The sequence below is a fragment of the Chlorocebus sabaeus genome, chromosome 1 (assembly GCF_047675955.1).
Source record: "Chlorocebus sabaeus isolate Y175 chromosome 1, mChlSab1.0.hap1, whole genome shotgun sequence".
Lineage (NCBI taxonomy): Eukaryota > Metazoa > Chordata > Mammalia > Primates > Cercopithecidae > Chlorocebus > Chlorocebus sabaeus.
The window spans coordinates 101,405,169-101,431,340 of NC_132904.1; the positions used below are offsets into that span (position 1 = coordinate 101,405,169).

Consider the following 26,172-nt stretch of genomic DNA (forward strand, 5'->3'; position numbering starts at 1 on the left):
TTCAGTAACATCTTCTTTTATCCTATTGTTGGGGGTAAGTCGCAGTCAGTTTTCTTCATCAGCCAAGTATAGATATTTCATGAGCCATCAAACTCGAAAATCCAGTTAGCTTCCTCCATTTCCACTCACCCACTATTTTCATTGAAATTACATTCACTGTTAGAAAAAGACACCATTCATTGATCTTCACTTTTATTGAAATACAAAATGTTAAATGTGCAAACTGTACTAATGAAGGTGCTCCTTGAGGTTGATAAAGGAGGACTGGGCTGCTTGTAGCTTCCTGCAGGGGAAAGAAAGAACAGAATGTCAAGATGGTCACCCTTGTTGCCTTCATCCCATCTCTCATCATGATTCTTCTTGCATTCTCTTCCATGTGCTCTTGCCACTTCCCTTGATTTCCATTTGTGACATCTTAGTCTATTCACCAAAATGTGATCTTTGTAAAACCTAATTTAAAGCATATCACTTCTTTTTTCTAAAGGACTAGAAAGGCTTCCTGTCTCACTCAGGTAATAATTTTTAAAGGTTTACCATGTGATAACATAGAACCATGAGATCTGACTTCTCACTGCTTCTCCTAATTTGTCTCTGCCATTTTCCCCAGTAACGTTGTCTTTTGATCACACTGTCTCATTGCAGTTATTTAAATATGTTTAGTGCATTGCTACCCCAGGGCATTTGCACTGGCTGTATTCTGTGCTGGAACACTTTTCCTGCATAAGAACCACATTATTCACTCCCCAACTCTCTCCATTCTTTGTTCTGATTTCATTATTTCAAGAAAAGCTTTTGAGTGAAATATCTATAGGAGTACAGCATCCATCATTCTGCGTTTTCCTTTCTCTTCCTTTATTTTTCCTTTTATCTTTTTTTGCTTTCTGACCGGTGATGTATTTATCACTTTATGTTTTCAGAGTCTGAAACATAGACTCTGAGTATATTCTACTCACTAGAATATATGCTGTCTGAGTGTAAGAAATCTATTTACTTTGTTAATTGGCATATTCCAAGCATCTAGAACAGAACCTGGTGCACAGTTAGTGTTGGCAAATATTGGTCAACAAACAGTTCAATGTCCAAATGTCGCCCCATTGGATGGATTAGGCACTGAAAGCTGTTATGCTGAAATGATGCAATATTGTGACTAAAGTGTCAGAAACCAAGAGTAAAAAATTATGTAGTAAATGTTGGAAGTATTGAGAACAACTTTATACAATTCAGTATAAAATATAATTTTAAGTATGCATGTTGGAGGGAAACTGATAATAGTCTTATAATCTAGTGTGAAATAAAGCTGTTATGAGTGAAGAAAGTAATCATTTGGTACAGACTCAATGTACCCATTCTATAACATTGTAATCAAAATAATAACAAAAGTTACATGGGAGCTTGAAGGAACTTCTGGACTGTGATTGAGGATTCAGAAGCCAACTCTGAGTAATTGGTGATCTGCATTGTGAGAACAGTCTGAGAACCAGAGCCTAGATCAACACAAACTCTACAGTGTAGGATGTATTTTCTACTATCTGGTAATGGTACCTGGATGTCGGTAATGTGGTATTTGCTGTGACATCCTCACTCAGAGGATCAAAATGCTACTTTCTCCAGAGTTAGCTCCTTTGTTTACTCCATTTTGTTCAGGGTTTGATACAGTGTTTGCTTACTTAGTGTGTGTGTGTGTCTCTCTCTCTCTCTCTCTCTTTCTCTCTCTCTCTCTCTCTGTGTGTGTGTGTGTGTGTGTGTGTGTATGTATGTAAGGGAGAATAAAAGAGAAAGACTATGAAAGATAAATGAATATAAATAGTACTGGAAGCATCAGCATGTTTCCATTTTAATAATTGTTATCCTTAGTTTTTCATTATCACATTCTGCTGCAGCTTTTCTTACTTCCTTGATTGATTGATTGCCTGATTAATTGTAGAGTTGGAGGAGTCCAAATGCATATAAGTCAGAAAAAATGTAGCAGATAATCACCAGACTATATCAACAAAAACACCAATTTGACCATCCAAATACTCAGCTGTCATTTGTCACTGGACCTAACCACCAATATCACTCTCTCATTTATTTCACACACCACCAACAACTCTCAATACTTAACCATTTTCAATTGCCCGGAAAGAGGTAGAAATATCTTGTCATGGACAGTCGTTCTATGGTGGGCATTTGGGCTTTAGCCCTTGGAGTTTCAAATGATTGTTGTACCTGAAAAATAAAATAGGCTGTAGATGAGATAAGACTCTTTTCAGGTCTCAGAAAGCATCTTGCACCATGAACCAGACAACACCTGGAATGAAAAGAGCTTGCAGGTTTCATAGAACCAAGCGCATGGGCATTCTGACTCCTCAACATTGCACCCTGCCTCTTAGAATTAACACTCCCTGTCAGACTGCACTCTTTACATCAAAATAAACACCTTGTGGCTAATCCAACGTCTTTCAACATTCATTTTCTCTATTTTCCATTTCTGACCTACAGATCTGACAATAAGTTATTCCTTGGAAACTGTTCATGAAAACCAGATAAGGAAGGACTCTGTACTTTCAATGCCCACCAAAGCTGATTCCTCAACTGAAGGAGAATTAAATCTGAGTATCTTATCTTATCTTATCTTTTTTTTTTTTTTTTTTTTTTTGAGATGAAGTCTTGCACTGTCTCCTGGGCTGGAGTGCAATGGTGCGACCTCAGCTCACTGCAACCTCTGCCTCCCAAGTTCAAGCAATTCTCCTGCCTCAGTTTCCCAAGTAGCTGGGATTACAGGTGCCCACCACCAAGCCTAGCTAATTGTGTTTTTTTGTATTTCTAGTAGAGACATGGTTTCACTATGTTGACCAGGCTGGTCTCAAACTCTTGACCTTGTGATCCACCCACGGCCTCCCAAAGTGCTGGGATTACAGGGGTGAGTCACCGCGCCCAGCCCCAGTATCTTATCTTTAAGACCCAGACACTGAACAACTTTCATATCTCCACCACTAAGCTGATCTTGAAGTTTTTCTGCATCAACTAATTGGTAAGAGTCTACTTATCCTAAATCCAGAATTTTCAGTTCCTTTTTCTATGAACATCCTTGAAAGTACAATGTCTATCTCCTAATTATCCAAAAAGATTTAAAAGATTTAACTTCCTAGATCTCTATTCACAGGAACTCTGTCTCAATTTATGCTGCATTTTATCCTCCTCCTCCTTCTTCTCCTCCTCCTCCTCCTCCTTCTCATCCTCCTCCTCATCCTCCTCCTTTCAGTACTTTTTTTTTTTTTTTTATAAGACAGGGTCTTACTCTGTTGTCCAGGCTAGCAGGTAGTGGTGCAATCTCAGCTCATTGCAACTTCTGCTTCCTGGGCTCCAGTGATTCTTCTACCTCATCTCTCAGGTAGCTCAGATTACAGGCTCTAGTCAATATGCCTGGCTAATTTTTGTATTTTTTGTAGAGACGGGTTTCACCATGTTGCCTAGGCTGGCCTCAAATTCCTGGATTCAAGCCACTCCACCCTTCTTCAGACTCCTAAAGTGCTGAGATTACAGGAATGAGTGGCTGTGCTGGTCCTGGATGATTTCTTCTTTAAATGCCAAGGTGTATCTTTCTTTTCCCATAGGAGTTTTACTGTTTTCTACAATTTTTGCTTTACTAATACTTATCCTATTCTATGTTAATGCCAATCCCATTTTCTCTTTAAACAAGAGGGAGCATTTATCTATGTATTTATGGATCTATTTATTCAATAATTATTAGTTGAATATCTGCTACATACCCGGTTTGTTGAATTACTGAGCAAATCCCTGCCATCCTGAAGTTTGCATGCTAATGAGTAAATACAGGTTAAAAAAAACAGACACATAAATAAACTATTAATATATGCTGAGTGGGTGGAGGTACGAGCTATGGAGAAAAATAATATGGGAAGTAGTGGGAATAAGGAATGTCCCAAGTTGGGCAAGGAATAGAAAACTTTTCCTTCTACACATTTTATTGAAAGAATGACTTCACTTTGTTCCCTCTCACATGTCTTTATGGATCCTATCACAATCTGTAAGCACATATTTGTTGGTTAACCCACATTTTCAGTATCCATATCTCCCACGAAAATGTGAGTCCTAGAAGATAGGTTTACGTCACGTAGGCCTCATGTACCCCTCTGTCACTAGGAGGAACTCCATGACCTAGCGGACCACTCAGATTTCATTCATTTAATAAACTAAGTAATAAAAATTATTTCAAAATATTTTTCCTTCTCTAAAACTTAAGAACTTATAGTCCATAACATAAAGCTTATGGTTGACATTTTTTTTATTTTACTTTGATCTTCTGCTGGGATATATTGGAATTGTCTTTTCCTTAGCCATATTTCAAACAGCCGAATGATAGAAACTAGGTACCTCTCTACTTTCACTTCCCTGACAAAGATTGTCATTGTGAAGTGAAAGGCGAATCATGACCAATTCTTCCTGAAGAAATAAATGAATAACTAGAAAAGAAAGAGACACTTACCTTCCGAAATACTTCCTCTAGGTGGCAGCACCAAGAATATTTCTGGAAGCATGTGATGAGCTGTGTGATGAAGACGGAGCCCATTGTGCTGTCTCTCCAGGACACGTTATCTATGATGATACAGATGGATATGCCTTGGGCTATGACTTTCAATATGTTTTTGTTTATATTTTCATTTTGAGAATTTTTTAAAAAGAAAAGCATAGCTTGGGAATTATCTTTACAGATTTGTAGGAAGCACTTACAACCTGACATTTACCCACTTTCCACAGAAAGTAAACAGAAAACCTAGCAAAAGGTGACCAAAAGTTTCAGTTCGTAAGCATTGCAAGAGACTGTGCAATGAATGAATTTTGATTCTTGGGATTGACTTTCTACTACAAAACTCACGCTCATTCTCTCAGCTTTTATAGGGGCTTGGGAAATAACCGGAATTATCCCACTTTACAGAGGAAGGAATAGAAGCTCAGAAAGATGAAGCAACTTCCCCATGTTCACACATTGAGTAACCAACAAAAAATTGCTACCAGGCTCTATGGTTGTTTGCAGATTATGCCACGCTGTCTTTCACCATATAATAAACAAAATAGATGAACACATGACAAGTTTCAGTTATAGAAGATGAAAAACGTGATAAAAATCTACTGTACAGGATGGTGCCAATAGTAACCAATACTGTTTTATGTACTTGAAATTTTCTAAAAGAGTAGATTTTATGCTAAGTATACTTCTCACACACAATCACGGAATGATGATAATAATTAACAGAGAAGTGGAAGAATCTTTTGGAGAAGAGAGATATGGTTCATGGCATAGATAGTAGTGATGATTTCAGGAGTACATACATATCTCCAAACTCATAAAGTTGTACACATTAAATATGTACCATTATTTATGTCAATCATACCTCAATAAAGTGGTTTTAAAAAATAAGATTTAAAAATATACAAATCAAAAACAGTTAAATGTACGCTCCTTAAGATAATTACCTAGAAGTGAAATACTAACCAATGTTCCCTGAGATTAGACCTAATCATCCCCACAACTTTGGAGCCTGGTAGCAATTTTTTGTTGCTTACTCACTGTGAACATTGGGGAGTTCCTTCATCTTTCTGAGCTTCTATTCCTTCCTCTGTAAAGTGGGATAATTCCACTGAATTCTTCTACTTGTTTTAAAGGGTATCCACAGTTCTAGTAGGGCATGCAATGGCACTGGTCATTTTAGAATCACATGGGAAATATGGAGAAGAAGACTTGAAGTTGATCATTTGAGAAAGAGAAGTCATTCCTGGAATCCATAAAAACACTATGTAAAATGTTAAATGGACTTAACAACAACAACAACAACAAAACAGAATTCATCATATGTTTAAATGGTGAGTGGTGAACGGGTTTCCATGTATTGGGTTGCTTTAATATTTGGTATGCCTCTGACTGTAAAGTGTAACACTTATAATAAAAGTACAATTTTCAAAAATGTGTGTTTTGGAGGGGGTAGGAATCTGTTTTCATATCACACATAAGATCATGTAAAATATGTGGAGAGCACACAACATTCTATCAGATCATTGTTTCATACGGATTCTTGATTTTGTAGATTCATTCAAAAGGTAGCCTCAGGCCCACAAGTCCCTTACTGCCACTGAAAGATACATACGTGGGGTTGAAGAGCAGAAAGCAATGAAGTCCTTCTCCACATGGGTCTTGTAAACAGCATCTTCCTCCAGGTTCTCAGGTGACTGTGAAGAGGCCACTTCCATGGATGCTGGAGAGTCTCTGACCCACAGTTCCCCACGGTTTGCTGTAGAGACATTAACTTTCTGCACACTGCTGTGCCTCCCACAGAATGGCTATCACAATTGCCCACCTTGTTCTTTTTGAATATTCATTCTTACTAGTTTCATATATACAGAGCCACACAGATACAAATACACATACACACACACACACACACACACACCACTTTGCTTTCTCTCCAGTGTCATTCAACAATGTGCCTACTGATAGTGAAATCATCTTGAATTTACCATTTTTAGAAAAAAAAATCTGTTTTCTTTGGAAAAATAGCTTCCATGAGCTATGAGACAATTGGTCTCAAATTCCTGACCTCAAGCCATCCTCCTGTCTTGGCCTCCCAAAGTGTTGGGATTATAGGCATGAACCACCATCCTCAGCCAGCCATGAGACAATTGAATCTCTGGAGAAAAATTGAACTACAACATTCTAAAGTTTCCTGACCTGTTTACTAATTTTCCCCTCAATAATTATAAGAAAAAGGGATGTTGTTTTACATAATGGCCCCAGTTTCAAATGAAATTCTTCTCAAACCGCACAATGTCCAAATGTCTGTAAAACATTTACAAATCAAGCTGTCATGAAAATGATTCCATTCCAAAGTTTCAGTATTTCTGTTTAACTTTGATTTAGGGATTCTGATGATCTCCTTCATCTCTTACAGGATAAAAATGTACAGAAATTTCTACACTGATGAGACAATTTCTCATTCTACCAGACCCTTAGGTAGAGTTTCTGTAGAATTCATTGTACTTTATTTGAACTGGATGGGGTCTAACACTGTTTCCCCTAAATATAAACCAAACATCACAATCCTCTGCATACACCTTCGTAACTGTTAGATGTTGAGTCCCAGCACTCACCGCCTCTGCAGGCCTGGACAATGATGACCTTGGGTTTGTCCTTTAGACTGAGGCAGTTTCGGTTGTTGAATATCTGGAAGACGGTGTCATAAAGCAGCACATCTGGGTTTTTCTCGTCATGTGCAGTTCCGCAGATTCCCTCCAGAATGCCATGAGACATGAGCACCAGGAACGTGCTATCGGAGGACTTGTGCTCTGGTCGGGCAGCAAATGCCCTCAGCGCTGACTCCATATCCTGTAAAAGAGCAATGTCTAACTTCAGTCAGAGAAGCATCACAATGAATAGGATGTCCTAGATTTACCATGAGTGAAACAAGAAACATATGTGACATCCGGGTCATGGTGCTTCACATAGTGCTTACTCAGTCACGACAGCTGTTTTATGGTTTTATTTTTCCTTCTCTGTGGGGCTGTGGGTTCTCATTTTCTCTTCCTGCTGACATACTCTCTTAGTATATTATATATTGTTATGTGTTACTCGTGTTACTTTTTCTTTTCCATCTCAATCTTTTCTCTCCCTACCTACCAAGAGTCATGTGTTATAAATGCAACACAGCACTTTCTTTGTAAAATCCATCCCACTATGCTTAGAATAGAATCAAACTTCTGGCCTGACCATACTCCACCCTCATACTGTGTCCATTCTTCTTCAGCCTCTAGTCACACTGGTCTTCTCTTTGTGCTTCTCATGTGCCAGGTTCATTTTCAGCTCAGCTCTTTCACAGTAGCGTCTCCTACTTTGAAGGCACTGCATTCGTGTCTTTCCAGAGCCATCTCCAACCAACCCAAAAACATTGCTCCCCACCCTGCAATTCTGTCTCATGTTTCATTTTTCTTTTCTTTTTGCTTACTTTTGGCTGTCTTGTCACTGTTTTACAGGCACACACATGCACACCTAGTGCTTGAAGTTGTCTCTTTTCTTAAAATTTCACTGTTTCTCTCCACTGTAACCTAGATGAATGCCGGCTGGGAACTTCCTGGCTCATTTACGGACCTATTCCCAATGTTAAGAATAGCTCTTGGCACCAGGTTTAGGACTCAATATTTGTTTTACAAGTGTACTCCCATTTAGCATTCATTAGTCTATAATTTTCTGGGGATTCTTGGGGCTGCATCCCAATCACATGATTTTGGAATTCAATAAGAAACATGAAAACATGTGCCAATCATGTTTAGTCTAGTTTTCCAGAATTGAGGATATTTGGAGGACCAAGGAGACATAGATTTACCAATCTAGTACTCTCATTTTGCATACACACACACACACACACACGTTGTTAAACCTTGTTGAGCTCGTTGAAACTAAGTAGTTATTAGAAGGATGTGTGTTGAATATGTATGTGTTTGTGGCGACTGAGGGGTTCTTACCCTGGCTGTCAGATTCTCTTCTACATCCACACTATAGTCCAGACCCTCAAGCAGCTCCTTCATCCCTGTGATGTCAAAGTCAGCTCCATTCCTTAGAGGCAGATGGTCAAACTCTGTATTGCATATGATGAGAGCCAGACGTGTGCGGTCATTTCTCTCCTTTATTGGATAGATCTGCAGGATATGGAGATGCAGTAAATTTAATTTACTCAAGTCTTCTTTCAGCCCCCTTATGCCTATCAATGTTGCTTTTTAAGTCTTCATGCAGCTGCTTTCTGCTCTAACTTGCATCAAAGACACTGACTTTCTCTCTCTGAAGAACCCAGGGAAAGAACCAGGACATATCTGAAATGGTTATTCGAGAATCTTGAGGAAACTAGATAATTTCTACCCCTTTTCTTCTCTCTTTTCTTCTTCAACTACTCCAATCTTTCTTAGCGTTCAAAGTTCAGGTCAAATTTCATACAAAGCAAGAGATGTTGTCATTGGCTCCATTGAAAAATGAATACAGCAAAAGTCTTTGCCTTTGGAAGCATAGCTATTTTGTCACTATTTTTAACACATAAATGTATACTGTTTTTCAAGCTTTAGTTATGTTTCCCAAGTATCCTTCATGTCTAGACTTTTCAACTAGAGTGCAACCAATTACTACTCAGCTATCTTCTCTTTCAATTTTCATAAAATCCAAATAATTACAAGAATAAATACATGAGCCATAGAAATACCAATTTTCTCTCAACTCGTGATAAAATGATCTGCATTATGGGTTGAGAGAGGATTGGTATCACTGTGAAGTCACATAATCTTTCCCTTACTAAAAGCAGTATTGCAAATGGTTACTGCCATCCCCACCCCCAATCATTTAGTGCTGTAAGAAATGGTGCACTGAAGGAAAGCAATGATTTCTCTTCTTTTTTGCTGTTTAATGCAGATAGCATAGCACCTCTTCAGCTCTTTCTTTACATAGTCTCAGGAACTCTTCATGAGGGCAAAGCTTGAGGGCATCTGTAGATTCTCCTGACTCAGGTGCTCTAGCCTCCATATTCAGATGAGCTGCAGGATATTACATAACATAAATTGTGATTTCTGCCTCTGTGACCCAATTTATCACCTAAGAAGCTCGAGAGGGAAGACGTCCTGGGAAGAAGATTTCTTTACATACAGGGGTTTTAGTGGTATCTCATATCTAGTATTCCACATCAGGAGATGTATTGCTACTGGAAAAGATAGAAAAGAAGGTCCACCCAAACATGTAATCATAGATTCTGATCATTCTGGGGAAAACATTTCGATGATGTTGGTGTTAAATTTGGCCTTTCTTTATACGGGCAAAAGAATTTGATTTTTCCAAAGGTTTTACTCCAGGATACTCATTTATCCGTGTGGACTTTGTATTGTGTCTGTGCAAGAGTATACTGAGTAAATAGTTGTCAGAGTGCTATCTACTACAAATTTAATGTGTGTTCCATGTCCAATATTTAATTTCTACTATCACACGTAAAAGGTAAAATTAAACAGGTAACATTAATTCTAATAACATTTATTTAACATAACATATAAAAAGTATTATTTTAACATGGGTTTTTAACCACAAGCCAAATGCTTAATAGTTATCCCATACAGGATGGAACAAAATCCCATTTTGGGGTAATCATCCCCTCCTAATCCCCACTACACATACTGATACATACATACACCAAACCACAGAATATTGAATCTTGTACTTTCAAGGCATTATTTTTTAGCAACTTTGCTGTTAATTTTTAATGATTCCAGAACAAATGAACTTCAATTATCCCTGTGCAAATTGTAAAGCCAGCTATTTGTAAAGCCAGCCAGTCTGAGCTCTGGAGATGTAACAACTTGTAAGAGTGTGTATGAATATCAAACCTTCCGAGCATCTCTTTTCATAGATTACACAGTGATATATGACCTTCGGTCCCATTTCAGAAAATTCTGCCAATGCGTAGACATGCTGGATCCTTGGATATTCCCTGGTTAGAGGGTATGTTTTCTAATCCGAAGTTTTCTGTTTCCAGTTCACTTACAGGTTTGGAGAACTTCCTAACTTAGTCATCTCCTAATGATAATTATGTGTGGATGTGTAGATACAGTGTTTTCAGGTAAAATTAAAAATTAGATAGAATTTCTATCTTACATCTAATATTAAAATTAGCATGAAAGCAAATCATTTCATTACAAGATAGTACATATTATAGTACAGATTGCTGCCCAAAGAGAGCTGGGTACACTGTAGGTACACTGGCAGTGTACCTAAATTTTTCTGGGATCACTAGGAGACTCCATCTGAAGATAGAGCCCAGGGAGCTAGTAGACCCCGCCTGTGAGGGGCTGCAGCTGTCTTATTCCTGCCACAGCCTCTGCTAATCAGATAGGTTACTTCAGTTTAGAACCGAATGCTCATTGTGATATCTGGGTTTGCTAAAACCATTCGGAAGCCTCTATTACTTCTACTCTAATTCCCATTAGTTGCACTATCACTGACTTTTTGAAAACAGAGATTGTTTCCATGCCCTCCCAGGTTTGAGAAAAAAACCAAAAAAACAAAAAGCCCTGCGAAGGGACCAGTTTAAATATAAATGAGAATGCTACCTTCTTATAATCTTGAACAACTGTCATGCTATCATGTGCTCCCTGTTGGTAGGAACACCCCTTCTTCACAGAGGAGTGCTGATTGAAAAAGCTCATTTGATATGGTGAGGTCTCAACAATTTATATTTCCTTTTATTTATTACCATTTATCATTATTGGTAATCTGTAATACTTCATGGCTCAATCTTTAAGCTTAAATTCTGGGGGGGGAATTGAGTCTGTCTCTGGTGAACTTCAGTGTGAGAATATTTAACCTCTAATAATACATAATTCAATCTGGGTCGAAAGTTCCAAAAAGAAGTTTTAAAATTTTAGACACTTTATAGAGATTCTCCTTATCATATTTTGTAACTCTCAGAAATAAGTAAGCACTGGAAAAGTCTAGTTCGTAGCATCCACATAATAATTATGAAAACTAATATTTATTGAATGCATACACTTTATTTATTTATTCATCCTACGTTATTTAGGCATCCACTATGTGCCAAGAAAACTACTGATTACTATTATTAATTAGTGAAGAAACCAGTTGTGTTCTGGTGGGAGAAACTTAGTAGATGTTGTTTCTGTTTACTGAGATGAAAAGGGAATAAAAATGCAACAGTTTTATTCTGGAGAACAAAGTGTATAGTTTTAGCTGTATTTGTTTTGTGATGCCAGCAAAACACTCAAGTAGACCTGTTGAATATGCTGCTAGAGCTAAATGAGTCTGGAGTTCAGAGGAGAGAGTTCCAGATGAGAGCTAATATCTTGGGAGTTGTTGGCATGTGGTGCCTGTCATTATAATGTTTCTAGGCCTAGACGATCTTATGAGAAAGTACTGGAATTGTCTTCATTTCACAGATGGTAAGACTAATAAATAGGGAGCTTGGGAAGTTAAGCAACTTGCAGGAAGTCGCATAGGTCACCGGTGACAGAATCTAGGTTTAGTTCTATGTATCCCTTACTACAAGGTGTGAACTATTAACTATTTTTGTACAAAATCGAAACACAAGGAGTCAGCCTTTTATCTGATTGTAAACTGGATTCCACCCCACAAAAGGTGAAGTGGTCTCTAAAAGGACAATGATAGGTTTCGTGAAAATAAACCTATAGTTGAGGAAGGGAAAGATAAGGGAATCACAGAAGACACTGCTTAAGCCTTGGAGTTAAATAGATTCTGGGAAAATTGAGACATTCATTGTAAAAGACCCAGTCTTACCTTTTTTACTGGGGGATATTTGGTCTATGTTAAAAAACGTCTGAAGAAGCATTTGACCTGCCATACGTTGTTTCTCTTGGATAGAGTCTGCCATGACCCGAACTTTGTCTTCAGTTTTTGCATCATAATATTTCTTTTTTTCCTCTTCCTTCCAGTTCAGCACATTTTGTTCCACCAAGTTATCCAAAACTCCAGTAAGGAAATCTTTGCCCAGGGATTCCAACATCTTAAGTGGCTTTTTTCTCTGGTTGCCCTCTGTTAGAAATAGAAAGACTCCTTTAACTATGGGCACAGCTTAAAGAGTTTCACCGTCACTTTAGATATAGTTCTACAATGTGAAATACTTCTGAAAGTGTGTTCTACTTCACCATCTGTCTTCCTGTACCCGTAGATTTCTGTCATTCATCAAATTCCTACCCGGTTGTTTAACAATTTATTGCCACTTAATACTTTTTATTTTCTTTTTTTTTCCTTTTTCTTTTCTTTGCTTTTAGCTTCTCATCTTCCTTCTGTGGCATTGGACCTCATGCTAACTTCCTGGTCATCTACTGTATTCATTTTTCTCTTTTACTGGTTCACAACCCATAGTGATAATGATCTGCCTAAAATATATATTCCCGAGAAAGTCAATGCTCTTGTCTAGAATATAAATTCTTCCTACTAGACTATATGATTTTTACTCTTTTCTGTATTTAGTTTTCTTGGTGAAAGAACTATATCTTGGAATTTGCATTTTTAAACATACATCCTATACCCCCATCTTTATATTCAAAATGTTTAAAAGTACTTAATATGCTTGCTAAATACATAAATTAAAGAATAAATGGATGAGTGCATCCACACTTATAATTCTTTCGAATCTTGCTGTCAATGAAAATTTAAAATTGAAAGTAACCTGATTACTAATCTTCCAGTGTAGTTGATAAATTTAATTTGACACCATGTTAATGTATTACTCCTTACAGTAATTTGAATATTTATGAGGAAATATAGATATCAAAGTAATACATCCTTTATTTCAATACAACAGATATGATTTTGGCAGATTGTACAGAGAAATGCTGGATATCTTATCAATTCTCAATCAATGCTATGAAGACAATTATACAATCTGTGTAGATGTAAGGATAGTGTTGACACAAAATGACATCTAAAGAAATCATGTCAGGACATTGCACAAAAGCTTTGGCACAGAAGCACCAGCCTTATTGTCTGGGTTATCTTGAATTAATATTTTCATAAATGTTTATTGGATAGCTATTATGAGAAAGACATTAGACAGTGCAAATCAGGAAAAAAGTTACCTGACATAAACTAACTTAATAAAGGGTAACGTCTCCCATGTACTTATTATAAATAAAAAATGAATGCATATAAAGCAATATAAATCATCATTATCATTATCATTATTATTTACAAATCACTGTACCAAGAGTTTTACAAATGTTAACATACTGGACCCTCACAGTAAGCCAGTGGGGTAGTTATTACATTCCCTATTTTATATTTACCATTTAAATAATAACTTGCTTCAAATCACATGAATTAGGATTCAAATCTTGTTTTTTTCACCATATTCTGTAAGTTAATCATAATATGGTTCAATTAAAATAGTTAATATTCATTGAGCCCTCATCATGCCAAGTGCATTACTGAAATTTCACAAAAATTCCATGTAAAACATATATTAACCTCTCTTATATGGAAAATGAAAGATAATAGGTAATTAACTCAAATAATGTGAAAGAACATCGAGTATATAGTAACTGGGAATAAGAATTGAAATCTAGGGGTTCAGAATCAAACTACATTGCCTGACAGTTGGTGAAGAGCTTCTTAAGAGAATGTAGACAGGATGTTTAAGGGGCTCAGTAAACATTAGTACATTCCAACAGGTGAGATCACAAAGGCTTCTGAGAACAGGTAGCAAAAATATTAGTCTTGCAACATCATGTACAGATGTTGGAACACAGTGTGATCTGCAAACAATACACAGATTAGTTTGTGGGATATCCAATCTGCCTGAGTTCTGGGCTTCTGTTTTATTTATTTGTGTGCTCAGTAAACTAATATAGTGTTGACTGAATAAATGATATGTGAATAAATATAATAAGCAATAAAATTGAAGAGTTTTTAACAAAAAATGCCACGTATGACAAACACACAGCTAACATCATACTCAATGGTGAAAAGTTGAAAACCCTTTCTCTAAGATCGGGAAGAAGACAAAGATACTCACATTCACCACTTCTATTCAACGTAGTTCTGGCCAGAGCAATTCGACAACAAAAAGAAATAAAAGGCATCAAAATTGGAAAGGAAGAAGTTTAATTGTGCCTGTTTAAAAATGAAATGGTCTTATATACAGAAAACCCTAAAGGATCCACAAAAATATTTTGGAACAAATAAACAGATTCAAGAAAATTGCAGGATAAAAATATCAACATATAAAAATCTGTAGTGTTTCTGTATAACAATAAACCGTCTTTAAAAATAAATAAATTTCTATTTAAAATTGCTACAAAAATACTTCAAAATCAATTTAACCAAGTGGGTAAAAAAAAAAAAAAAAAAAAAAAAAAAAACATGTACACATAAAAGTATAAAACTCCAACCTGATCAACATGCTGAGACTCTGTCTGTATAAAAAATGTAAAAAGTTGGCTGGCCATTGTAGCAATGTGCCTATAGTCCTTGCTTCTTGGAAGTCTGAGGTGGGAGGATTGCTTAAGCCCAGGAATTTGAGATTATAGTGAGCAATAATTGTGACACTACACTTTAGTCTTGGCTACAGAACAAGAACTTGTCTCAAAAATAACAACAATAATAACAAATCTCAAAACTATAAAATATTGATAGAGGAAATTGAAGAAGACAAAAATAAGTAGAAATATATTTTGAGTTGATGGATGGGAAAATTACTATTATTAAAATGTTCATAATACCCAAAGAAATCTAAAGATACAATGCAATTCCTATCAAAATTCTAATGGCAGCTTTTACAAAAACAGAAACAAATCCTAAAATTTATATGGAATCACAAAAAAAAAAAAAAAAAAAAAAAAAAAAAAAAAAAAAAAAAAAAACCCTGAATATGCAAAGCTATTTTGAGTAAAGGGAACAAAGATGCAGGCATCACACTACCTGAGTTCAAAATAGACTACAAAGGTATGGTCATCCAAATAGTACAATAGTGGCATAAAAATAGAAACAGAGAGCAAATGAACAGGACAGAAAACCTAGAAATAAACCCAACTATTTACATTAACTTGACTTTTCAACAAAGGTTTCATGAACACACAATCAGGAAAGAACAAATTCTTCAATAAATGGTATTGGAAAAATTGGATAACCACATGCAGAAGAATAAAAATCTCTAAACATATACAAAAATAAACTCAAAATGAGTTAAATATATAAATGTAAGGACCCAAACTGTGAAACTGCTGGAAGAAAACAGAGGGGAACAGCTTCATGACATTGGTCTAGACAATAATTTTTGGATATGACACAAAAGGACAGGAAACAAAAGCTAACATGTGCAAATGAAATTACAACAAACTAAAAAGCTTTTACATAGCCAAAGAAACAATCAAAAGATTAAAGAGATAATCAACAGTATGGGAGAAAAGATCTGCAAACCATACATCTGGTAAGGAATTAACATGCAAAATACAAAGAACACAATTCAATAGAAAGAAAATAAACTGATTTAAAAATAAGCAAAGGACCAGAATAAACATTTTTCAAAAGAAGACATACAGATAATATGTATATGAAAAATGATCAACCTCTCTAGCCATCAGGGAAATTGAAGCCACAATGAAATATCACTTCCCATCTGTTGGAATGGCTATTACCAAAAAGACAAAAGATAACAAATGGTGGAGAGGATGTAGAAAAAAAGAAACTCTTATACACTGTTTGTAAAAACATAAATTAGGCCCTGCGTGGTGGCTCACGACTGTAATCCCAGCACTTTGTGAGGCCAAGGCTGGCGGATCACCTGAGGTCAGGAGTTCTAGACCAGGCTGGACAACATGATGAAACCCTGCTTCTAGTAAAGATACAAAATTAGTCAAGTGTGGCGGTGGGCACCTGTAATCTTAGCTACTCAGGAGGCAGAGGCAGTAGAATGGCTGGAACCCTAGAGGCGGAGGTTGCAGTGAGCCGAGATTCCACGACTGCCCTCCAGCCTGGGCAACAGGGTGAGACTCTTGTCTCAAAAAAAAAGAAAAAGTAAATTAGCATGGTCTTTATGGAAACCTATATGGAGACACCTCTGAAAGTTAAAAATAGAGCTAAAGATATGATCAAGAAATCCCACTATTTAGTATACATCAAAAATTTGAAAATAAGTGTCTCAAGGGGATATCTGAACTTCTATTTCCATTGCAGCATTATTCACCATAGCCAAGATACAAAATCAACCTAAATGTCTGCAGACAGATGAATAGATGAAGAAAATGTGGTTTATATACACAATGCAACACTATTCAGCTTTTAAATGGAAGCAAATCCTATTGTTTCTGACAATATTGATGAACATGAAGAACATTGTATTAAGTAAAATAGGTCAGGCCAGGCACCAAAAGACAAAATATCACATTATCTCGCTTATATGTAGAATCTAAACAGGCTAAACTCATAAAAGCAGAAGGTTGCACATAGAAAATACATACAATATTTATTTGTCAAATAAAAAAAATAAGTAAATTAAAAGTATGGCCTGAGGTATAATCTGCACATTCTGATGGCATCCATTATATGCTTAAAATAATAAATAAATCACCCTCAAATTTATGGATTCAGCCCAGATGTGGATGTCGGTATTGAAGCCCATACATCCAATATACAAAGAGGTATCTCAACTGCATCTCACAACCTCATTCAACCCAACTTACAAAGATGAACTGTTCGTTTTTTCATTTCCATCCTTCATTCTCTTTTCCATATACTAGTAAATAATACCTATACTCCATGTACAAAAAAAGCAGCAAAAGCTTGTGATATTCAACCTCTTTGGCCTTCCCTGTATCTTATTTCCCTTCTTAATTCACATTGCATCGATTTTATTTGCTAAATATTTTCGGAATCTGACCACTTCTCTCAATTCTAATTGTTCATTAATTCTATTCAGGCCAACATCCTTTCTTTCTGAAGAAATACATTCATAAGAACTTTATCAACTTACTCTCTACCCTTTCTACTCTTCACAACGAGGAGTGTTCCAATATCTAGATTTGACCATGAAAACTTTCAGCCTATTCTAATCTAGGCCTTCTCATTCACTCGTCTTCTGATACTGTTCCCACTCTGCTCATTACATTCAAAACGTTCCACCTTTCATTTAGTTTCTAGAAAGCTTCTATTTAGGGATCTCTGTATTTCCAGCCCCCACCTTCTCATTCCTTCTTGTTTTCCTACTGCTGTCTGTCTAACCTTCAAGTCTCAGATTAGATGGCTTTTTTTTCCAGGTAATCAAGTCTCTTCTTAGGGATCTGTATATTTTCAGCAACCCCGTTTCTAATTTCTTCCGGTTTTTGTACTGTTCTCTGTCCATCCTCCAAGTATCAGATTAGATGGTATTTTCTTAAGGGAATCCTCTCTGATTCTTCCAGAGGAGACATGGTCAGAGGTATATGCCCCTAGGGCACCTTGTATCTCCTTAGAGTAGCATATTTTTTTCCATTTATTTATTTATGTATTTATATATTTTTGTGAGACAGTCTCACTCTGTCACCCAGGCTGAAGTGCAGTGGTGCTATCTCAGCTCACTACAACCTTCACCTCCCGGATTCAAGCAATTCTCCTGCCTCAGCCTTCTGAGTAGCTAGGACTACAGGTGCATGCAACCACGCCTGGCTAATTTTTGTATTTGTAGTAGAAATGGGGTTTCACCATGTTGGCCAGGCTAATCTCGAACTCCTGACCTCAGGTGATCCACCCATCTTGGACTCCCAAATTGCTGGCATTGGATTATAGGTGTAAGCCACCACGTCCAGCCTTTTTTTTTTCTTTTCTCCATTTAATTGTGATTCCCAGCCTACTTATCACTATCCACTGTTAGATTTTATGCTCTGTGAGGACAGGGGCCATGAAATACACCTGCATTATTTTTGGCATTCAGGGGATATTTATTAATTATTTACTGAATCAGTAGTCAAGGCAATGTAGGAACAAATGAATACAATTTAAGTATGGTTCAACTCTTGAAGACTATGAAAACCACTTTTGCAAAATTATAACGGAGGAAATTACAACAGTGAAAGAAATCAGACTGGGAAAGCCTTTGTGGCTACCTGTCTGCGGTTTGGTGCCTCCTGTCCAGCGATGGATCCAGAAGCTAGCCCAAGTTGCCGCCTAGTTCTCTTGGACTGGGGGCTGGTTCTGGTACTGTCTCCACTGGCAGGCACTGCCAACCCAGTGTGCATGCATTTAATTGCAGTGGAGAAATAATCCTGGATAGATGTCCTCTAACTGTAGCCCTATCACAGGGTTTCTGTCTGTAGTCACATTGCAAGGTGTCTGGACTGGTGAGTAATCTAGGTGCTGCCAATGCCTCCTTCCTTCCCCTTACTGGTTCTGTGACACCATAGTGGGGTGTCTGTCTGTAGCCCCATTGCAGGGTGTCAGAACTGGTGAATATACTAGGCATTGCTAATGCCTCCTTCCTTCTCTTGACTGGTCTGTAGCTATATGATGAGGTGTCTATAGCCCCATTGCAGGGCATCTTTTGTAGCTCCACCACAGGGTATATGTATGGCTCCACTGGGATCTCAGTTGGCTCTAACTAGTAGGAAGAGTCTTGGTTCAGGAGACTTCTCCTCAATCAGGAAGATTTTGAGATTTCTCAGAGAACAGGAGGATAGTTTGGAAGGGATACTCTTAGAGTTCCTGGTTAGGGATCATCTGATTTGGAAGGCCCTCTGTCTGTCTCATCTTTGTGCGTGTTTGTATATGTGGAGGGAATCTCAGATGGAATTGCTGGAGGAAGTCCAGCAAGGGAACTCTTCTTACCTGTTACATTTGATGAGCCCTGGAGAAAGCTCAACAGGCCTGTCTCATGGTGACTATCTGCTCTTTGCCTTACCTAGAGACTCCATTGTGAATTACTGTTCTGAGGTCATCCCTCCCCATCTGGAGTGGATCAAAGACAACAGGGACCAACAGGAAAATGTTTGAGCTTTGCCAGGTTGGTATTGGGTGCTGAACAAGGTGACTAGTGTCTGTTTTGTTATGTGAATTCTGCTGGGATGGAAAATGTTAAACAGTTCCCCATGCAGCCGGTTGGGCAGTATCTTGCATTTTAAGAATCTTGCCTATGGTTCCATACAATAGAAAATGGTGATTTTCTCTTGTAAAGTGGCTTGAATCCCACAACCATTGTGAGGTGAGCAGGGTGATCAGAAGCCATTCCGTTCTTCTGGAAGTTGCAGAGGAAGGGAACCCAGAAATCTGGTATGCCAGCAAAAAGAGTAAGAAATTCTTACAAGCTAGGTTTCTGGTCTCACTCTCTTTCTCCATCTGTGTAAACAGTAAATATCACTCTTTGTCTCTCTGTAAGGGTTTGATTAATAGAAAAAAGAATTTGCAAGATTAGTCCTAGCCTGTAGCAAATCTGGTGTATTTTCTGCTAAGAATTTGTCTTTCAGTGTTCTGTAACAGAAAGAGGGGTATTGCAGGATATAATATGGATTTAGGACCCCTTTAAACCTGCTTTTCAAGCCAGCTCAGCAGGCTGGACAATTCTAAACTTTGCTATGGGTCCCTGAAACCAATACTGTATGGAATTTCTGTCTTGTTTGGTCTCCTTAAGATCTTAATCTTGTGACGAAATGTGGATACTTTCTTTTGGTTTACACCATCCAACCCTAAAAATTTTTCTTGAGCAGTTAAAAACCTTGGTAACATTAAAAATGGCTTCTCTAGTATCCTTCTTGGAAGAGCAATGGAAACTTCTCACGACTGTAACTCAGTAGCTAAGACTTTGCCTTTTAACAATAGCTGCCCAGGTTCTATTCTTGACTTCTGGAATGATTTCTTTCTGGCTTGCTATTTGCATAACTTTGCCATTTAATGAGGTTCCCCCAAAACTCCATGGATAGTTTCTGATTTCCTCTCTTGAATTTTCCTTTCTCTGAACTACCTTGGGGAAATTCTAAATCTTGTAAAAAGAAACTGCTTACCATGTCTTTGAAGCGCCTGGGAGGTTACTTTTGGTAAAGTTCAAAAGCCAGAAATATTGGCCACATGGCTAAAGTTGGGTAATAAGAAATTTAAAAGGATTTTTTAAAGAGCACTATGATTAAAAGTCAGCTTAATTAAAAGTGAATAAACAAGTTATGGATAATTTTAAAAGGCTTTAATGTTTTTCTCTTCTTGGATCTCATTTAGCCATAAAATGTCTTTTTCTTCTTAGTCAACTGAATTATTTTTCTCCATTTTTTTGTCTTGCCACTCAATGCACACATGAGAGGCCCTAAGATAACTTCTGATAGCCTGGGACTCCTTGGAAAAACCAGAGGAGGCACCGCAGACCCCATTTCGTCAAAAACAAACAACAAAAAACAAACAAAAAACCCTCTATTTTCTTCATGACACCCAAGGAATTAAAAGTAGATGGATCCCTCTCAAAATCAAAGGCTCTGTTCTGTTTTGCATTGTGTTGTCTGACAGTTTGAGTTTTGAGGATATCAGAAATTACTTTGCATTATGAGAGAGCTTTGGTATGTAATAACTAGGTAGGAAATATACTTTAAGGGATGGCTAATAGTATTTTCAGAGGGATACTTGGCTCTTTGCACACTTGAATCAGAGAAGCATGCTCTGGATGCCCTGGAAGATATGGAAACATCCCCATAACTGACTGAGAGATGAGACTTCCTTGGGAGATGGCCTGATTTCAAAATGGGCGGATTGGCTTTAGGTTGCCTTGCAATAAAATGCAGGTTAGAAGCACTGTGCTCTCTTCTGCAGTAATATTTCCCTCCTTTTGGGGATCAAGGGTCCAGTATAAAATGGCACCCTTCATTTTGGAGATCTGTCTTTGCCTTCAGCCGTGGCTACTTATTTGGCTCGGAAAAAAATGCATGCTTTTCTGGCCTCGTTCCTCCGAGGGCTCCCCTCTGAAGCCAGTAATCCGGTTAACAACCGGCAAATAAAAAATCTTTCAAGTACTGAATTTTCTGTCTTCTGTGTATTTATATTAACTTCTATAATTCTGATATTATTTAGTGTACATTATTAGTAATTATTGTTATGTAAAAATTGTTGGATGCCACAGAAGTAAGCAAAATTCCTAGTTGATTGTGGCTTTAATAGGGTCTATAGACTTTTGTCATCCACAGACATTTTGTCTTGCTTTGGTCCTTTTCAAAAGACAGTAAATAATCAGATATAGGACTCTGAGTGCAGGTCTCAGATAACTTTAAAAATTGTGCTATTGGAATAGAGGAAAAAAATGAAACTTCCAGGACTCTTACAGAGAGCTGATGTCTTAAAAGTTACCAATCCTTTTGTTTTCAGAGTCAAGATAACTTATTTCTTTAGAGATATTTGCAACTTTTAACAAGTAGGTAAAATACACTCCTGTGAAAAAATTTTGAAGCATATTTGTTTCTCTCTACCTGATTTCTCCAGAATTTGGAAACTCTTTGTAAGTATTCTCAATTTATGGCAACATGGTTAATTCCGTAAGTACAATAAAAATCTATTTTCTTTTGTAACACGACACAATTGGAAAAATTGGTTATTTTACCAAGGCTTTGACTGGAATGGCACACTTCCCTTAAAGAATCAAAGTTGATTTATACAGTCAATAAAAGGCCTTTGGGGAATCTGGCCTCATACCTTGTCTACACAGAGTCCTTGTACAAGGTTTTTGATCTGTAGTAAGTAAAGAATATCACTTTCTAACAGGTTCATGAGCTCCAAGTTATCTTGGGACCTTGAGAGAAAAGGAATTTACCCAACCCATAGGTATTTAAGGGTACAAATGTGTGGCTGGGATCGGCTCTTAAAAAGTCTTATCTGAGATTCCTCATGAAACAGAGTTCCATCAAAGCCAATTTAAACAATAAACAGCTTAAATAAAAAATAATTATTCTTATTGCACTTTATGCAAATGGGCCAATAAGACTAAAGCTTATTACAATAAGACTAAAACTTATTTTGGTAAACACATTAGTTCTATCATAATTTATTTTTAATAAAAATGGGATCTGGAGAGAAAAATTATGCTTCAAAAGAAAACATATAAATACATCTGTTGCTAGTTGTCCTTGAGTTTTTTCTACAGTTTGGACTAAGTCCTAAATTCTTTGTGGATTAGAAGTCCCCAAATTAATGCTTTCAAACCTTTGCTTTTAAAATTGAGAATTGTCCTCTTCATCCTAGGATTTGTTATTTACCTTACAGGAGGCTATTGGCTTAAATATCACAGTAAAACTACAGAGGAGCGTACTAATGTTTTTGCATTGCAAGCATTGGAAACCCAGTCAGTCCTGCATGAGTGTGCTCATACAATTGCAAAGTGGTTCCATTCTTCTCACCTTGAGGTTCACTCTAATTTCCACCATGTCCCCTGTCAGCAGGAAGAAGCCAGAGTGTTTGATGGCCTTTTCCCATCTTCATAGCCTACACCTTCAGATTAAGCTATTAGAAAACCCAAACGGAGGGATTGAAAATGCCTTTGCAAAATTGTAGCTGAGGTAATTGCAACAGTGAAGAAATAAGACCTAACCGACTCTATCTTGCTTCTATCCCTTAAGCTGTTCTTATTCATTCCTGGGTATAGGCCGAACATTCAGTTCATGGTTTGACTGAAACAAAACTGATAACAGCCTTTTCTCGAAAACACTCTTCTTGCCTGGGGTCCAGTCTCCCTTTGCAGGACTAACAAATTAGCTACAAGATTAAAAATTACTATTTAAGGATCATGCAGCCTCTGGCTCCTAGAGTCGGAACATCCCCCTTGTGCTCCCAGGGATAATATCACTTTTTAAAACGTAGTATCAGCACTTAATATATTTTTCAGACACTGCACTCAATGGATCAGCTGACACCACCCAGAGCAGTAATCTAACCCAACCAGTTCTGCCATCGTACCCAGGAAGAGAAGACAGCAAGAAAATCTCACTTTGACACCCTATGATTCTAATCAATAATCCCTACTTCCCAAGTCCCTACCTGCCAAATTATCTTTAAACGCTGTGATTTCTGAATGCTCAGGGAGACTGATTTAAGTAATAATAACACTTCCCTCTCCCGAACAGCCGACTCTGTGTGAATTATTCTTACACCATTGCAATTCCCCTGTCTTTATAAATTGGCTCTAAGCAGTGGGCAAGGTGAACCCGCCTGGCGATTACAAATTCTTAATAGCAAATCAGGTAAGTTTGATTTCATTTAGTAGACAATAGTTGCATGTTGGACGTTTCAACAGAAGGAAGGCGTGTTCATTCCCCTGTCCATTCAGGTACATTTAATCAGCATAAATTCTTGAAACTTACTCTGCTAGTATTGGGGGTACCACTTTTGAAGTATGTTTGTACACTTTAAAGTTTGCAGTCAAGTGGGAAAATAGATATGCAAATAAGTAAAATGAAAAATATTATAAGAATGTAAATAATTGGCAGAAGCTCAAGAAAAGCATAAGCAAAGTGTGACTCAGGTAGAAGATAGCTGTCCAGAGAAGGCAGGGCTTGGCGCTGAGACCTGAAGGACTGGTAGGAATTTGGCCCTTGGAAAACTAGGGGCTGGTCTCTTGGCAGAGAGCAGTGAAGGAAGAAGCACAAAGATGTGCGGGTGTCTGGTGTAACCAGAAAACTGGAAGAGCTGGGCTTTAGAAAAAATAGAAATATGAAGCCAGGACTGAAGTGGCAGTGATCAGAGACAGGGCAAGTATTTGAAGATGTTTGCAGAAAGGTAGAGTAATAGCAGAGTTTGAGAGTCATGCCCACCTGAGACCACTCCTCCTAACAGACTTTTGACCTAAAGCATATTTTGAAGGCATTCTCTAAGTATCCCCTTCAACTATAATATGGCAATAATAGCACAACTGTGTTCATTGATTTTAAATATTAAATCAGAGAGAGTGCATGGAATAGCTATCATATGCTAAGTATTTTTTAAAGAGACGGTTACTATAGATTTTTTTTTGTTATTATAATCACTGAATGAAAGCAGCAGAGATAAAAAAAAAAATGGAAGGAATCAATTAGAGGGAAAAACTCATCAGTACCACAGTTTTGGTTCCAGGTAAAGTGATGTAATACTTAAACATATTATAAGATACAATTCCTCAGAAGTTTAAGGTAGCAATAACTGACTACATTTGGTTGTTTATAATTATCAAACCACGACTTGTTTTTGACTAGTGGCTTTCAATTTCCCCTATCTTTATCTAATGATCCCTTGATTCCGGAGCTTAAGTTAAATGTTGTGAAGTGAGACATAAACCTCAGAGAGAATTGTTCTACAGGGAGAATCAAAGGAGTAAAGAAACTCAACAACCAGGTAATATGAGTGAAGTAAATACAGTATTTTTTTATGAAGCTGAAATCATGCTTTACAAAGATTAATGGAAAAAATGGATACACATGTTTCAAAAGGTAGAAGAACTTGTCTGAAAGTTCAAATATTTAAAAAAAAAAAAGGCAATAGGGAGCCACTGTATGTCCCTGAGCAAAGTTAATTAATTACATTAATAGATCACTAGCAGGTAAGCAGAGAGTGTTAACTACTGGTCAACTTTACTAATAACACTAATCTGTACACAAACCTATGTCAAGTCAGTTTCATAAGAATTATGTGGCAATCTTCAAAGGTAATAAATGCCCACAGGGTATTTAAGATTGAGCTATTCACGGTGAGAAAGGGGATAGTCATCTGACTTTTTTATATGACTACAGATTACTGTGATATGTTAGAAGGTTTAGAATCCACTGATCTAGTCCAATTTCTCCCTTTGCCTACGAGGAGAATGAAGCCAAAGAAGCATATTACCTGCTGGAATACTAGCTGCCTAAGTAACTCATGACTCTATCCCTTAGGCTTTTTCAGCTTCTGTGTATAAGACAGATGACCTGAAAGTTGTGTGCAGAATGGATTGGAGAGTTAAGTCCTGGAGAGAAGGAGATCAGTTAAAAACAACAACAACAGCAAAACAAAACAACAGTGATATTAATCCGTGAAATATTATATTAAAGTAGTCAGTACCAGGAACAAAGAGAAAGGGGAAAAAATTGAATCACTTTAAACAGAAAAAAAAATGTAATTCACAATAAGAGATGTCAAAGAGGGTAACACTTCAGAGGCTCTCAGATCTGATTCTGGGAGAAAGGTTTATGATCTGGGCAATTAATTTGAAACCAAAAGAAATATTTCAGAATGCATTTTGAAACTTCTAGAACACACAAATAACTTTCTCTGGCTTTCTTTAGCCTCCCTTTGATTACCAGAAACTAAAAGAAAAGAATTAACTTCTTTCTGGCTAGAAGACATCTGGAAAACATATGATCTCCTTCAATATCTCTAACAACAGGTCCCATGATTCAAACTACACACAATCAGTAAGAAAAGGAATTCAGAATGTGTGCTAGTGGCTCAATTCCTTTCTTGTGTTTATTACAGAGCAATAAATCAAGTGTTTTCTAAGATCCTACTCCCAAGCTGCTAGTCAGAAAAGGACTCACCCGCCATAGTTAACAGCCTCTGTCCTTTTCTACAGCGTTGAAAAGAGCCTCAGACTCAAAAATGAAAGTAAACTATGTCTTTCCTTATTGTAAAGGGCGGAAACATGTAATTACAGATTGTGAAACTGCCGTTCAGACTTCCAGGCT

The 26,172-nt window shown here is 37.2% G+C and overlaps 1 protein-coding gene across 1 annotated transcript; it reads right to left on the reverse strand.

Moving 5' to 3' along the window:
* Positions 1-175: 175 nt before the first annotated feature.
* LOC103248367 (caspase-4) lies at positions 176-26,123 on the reverse strand. The gene is made up of 9 exons (XM_008020695.3): positions 26,026-26,123; positions 12,329-12,583; positions 9,458-9,567; positions 8,515-8,688; positions 7,147-7,381; positions 6,147-6,290; positions 4,490-4,599; positions 2,105-2,208; positions 176-283 (listed from the first exon to the last, which is right to left on the reverse strand). Exons 1-8 carry the CDS (start codon positions 26,030-26,032, stop codon positions 2,110-2,112), a joined length of 1,134 nt encoding a protein of 377 aa, XP_008018886.3. The 5' UTR covers positions 26,033-26,123; the 3' UTR covers positions 176-283; positions 2,105-2,109.
* Positions 26,124-26,172: the final 49 nt, after the last annotated feature.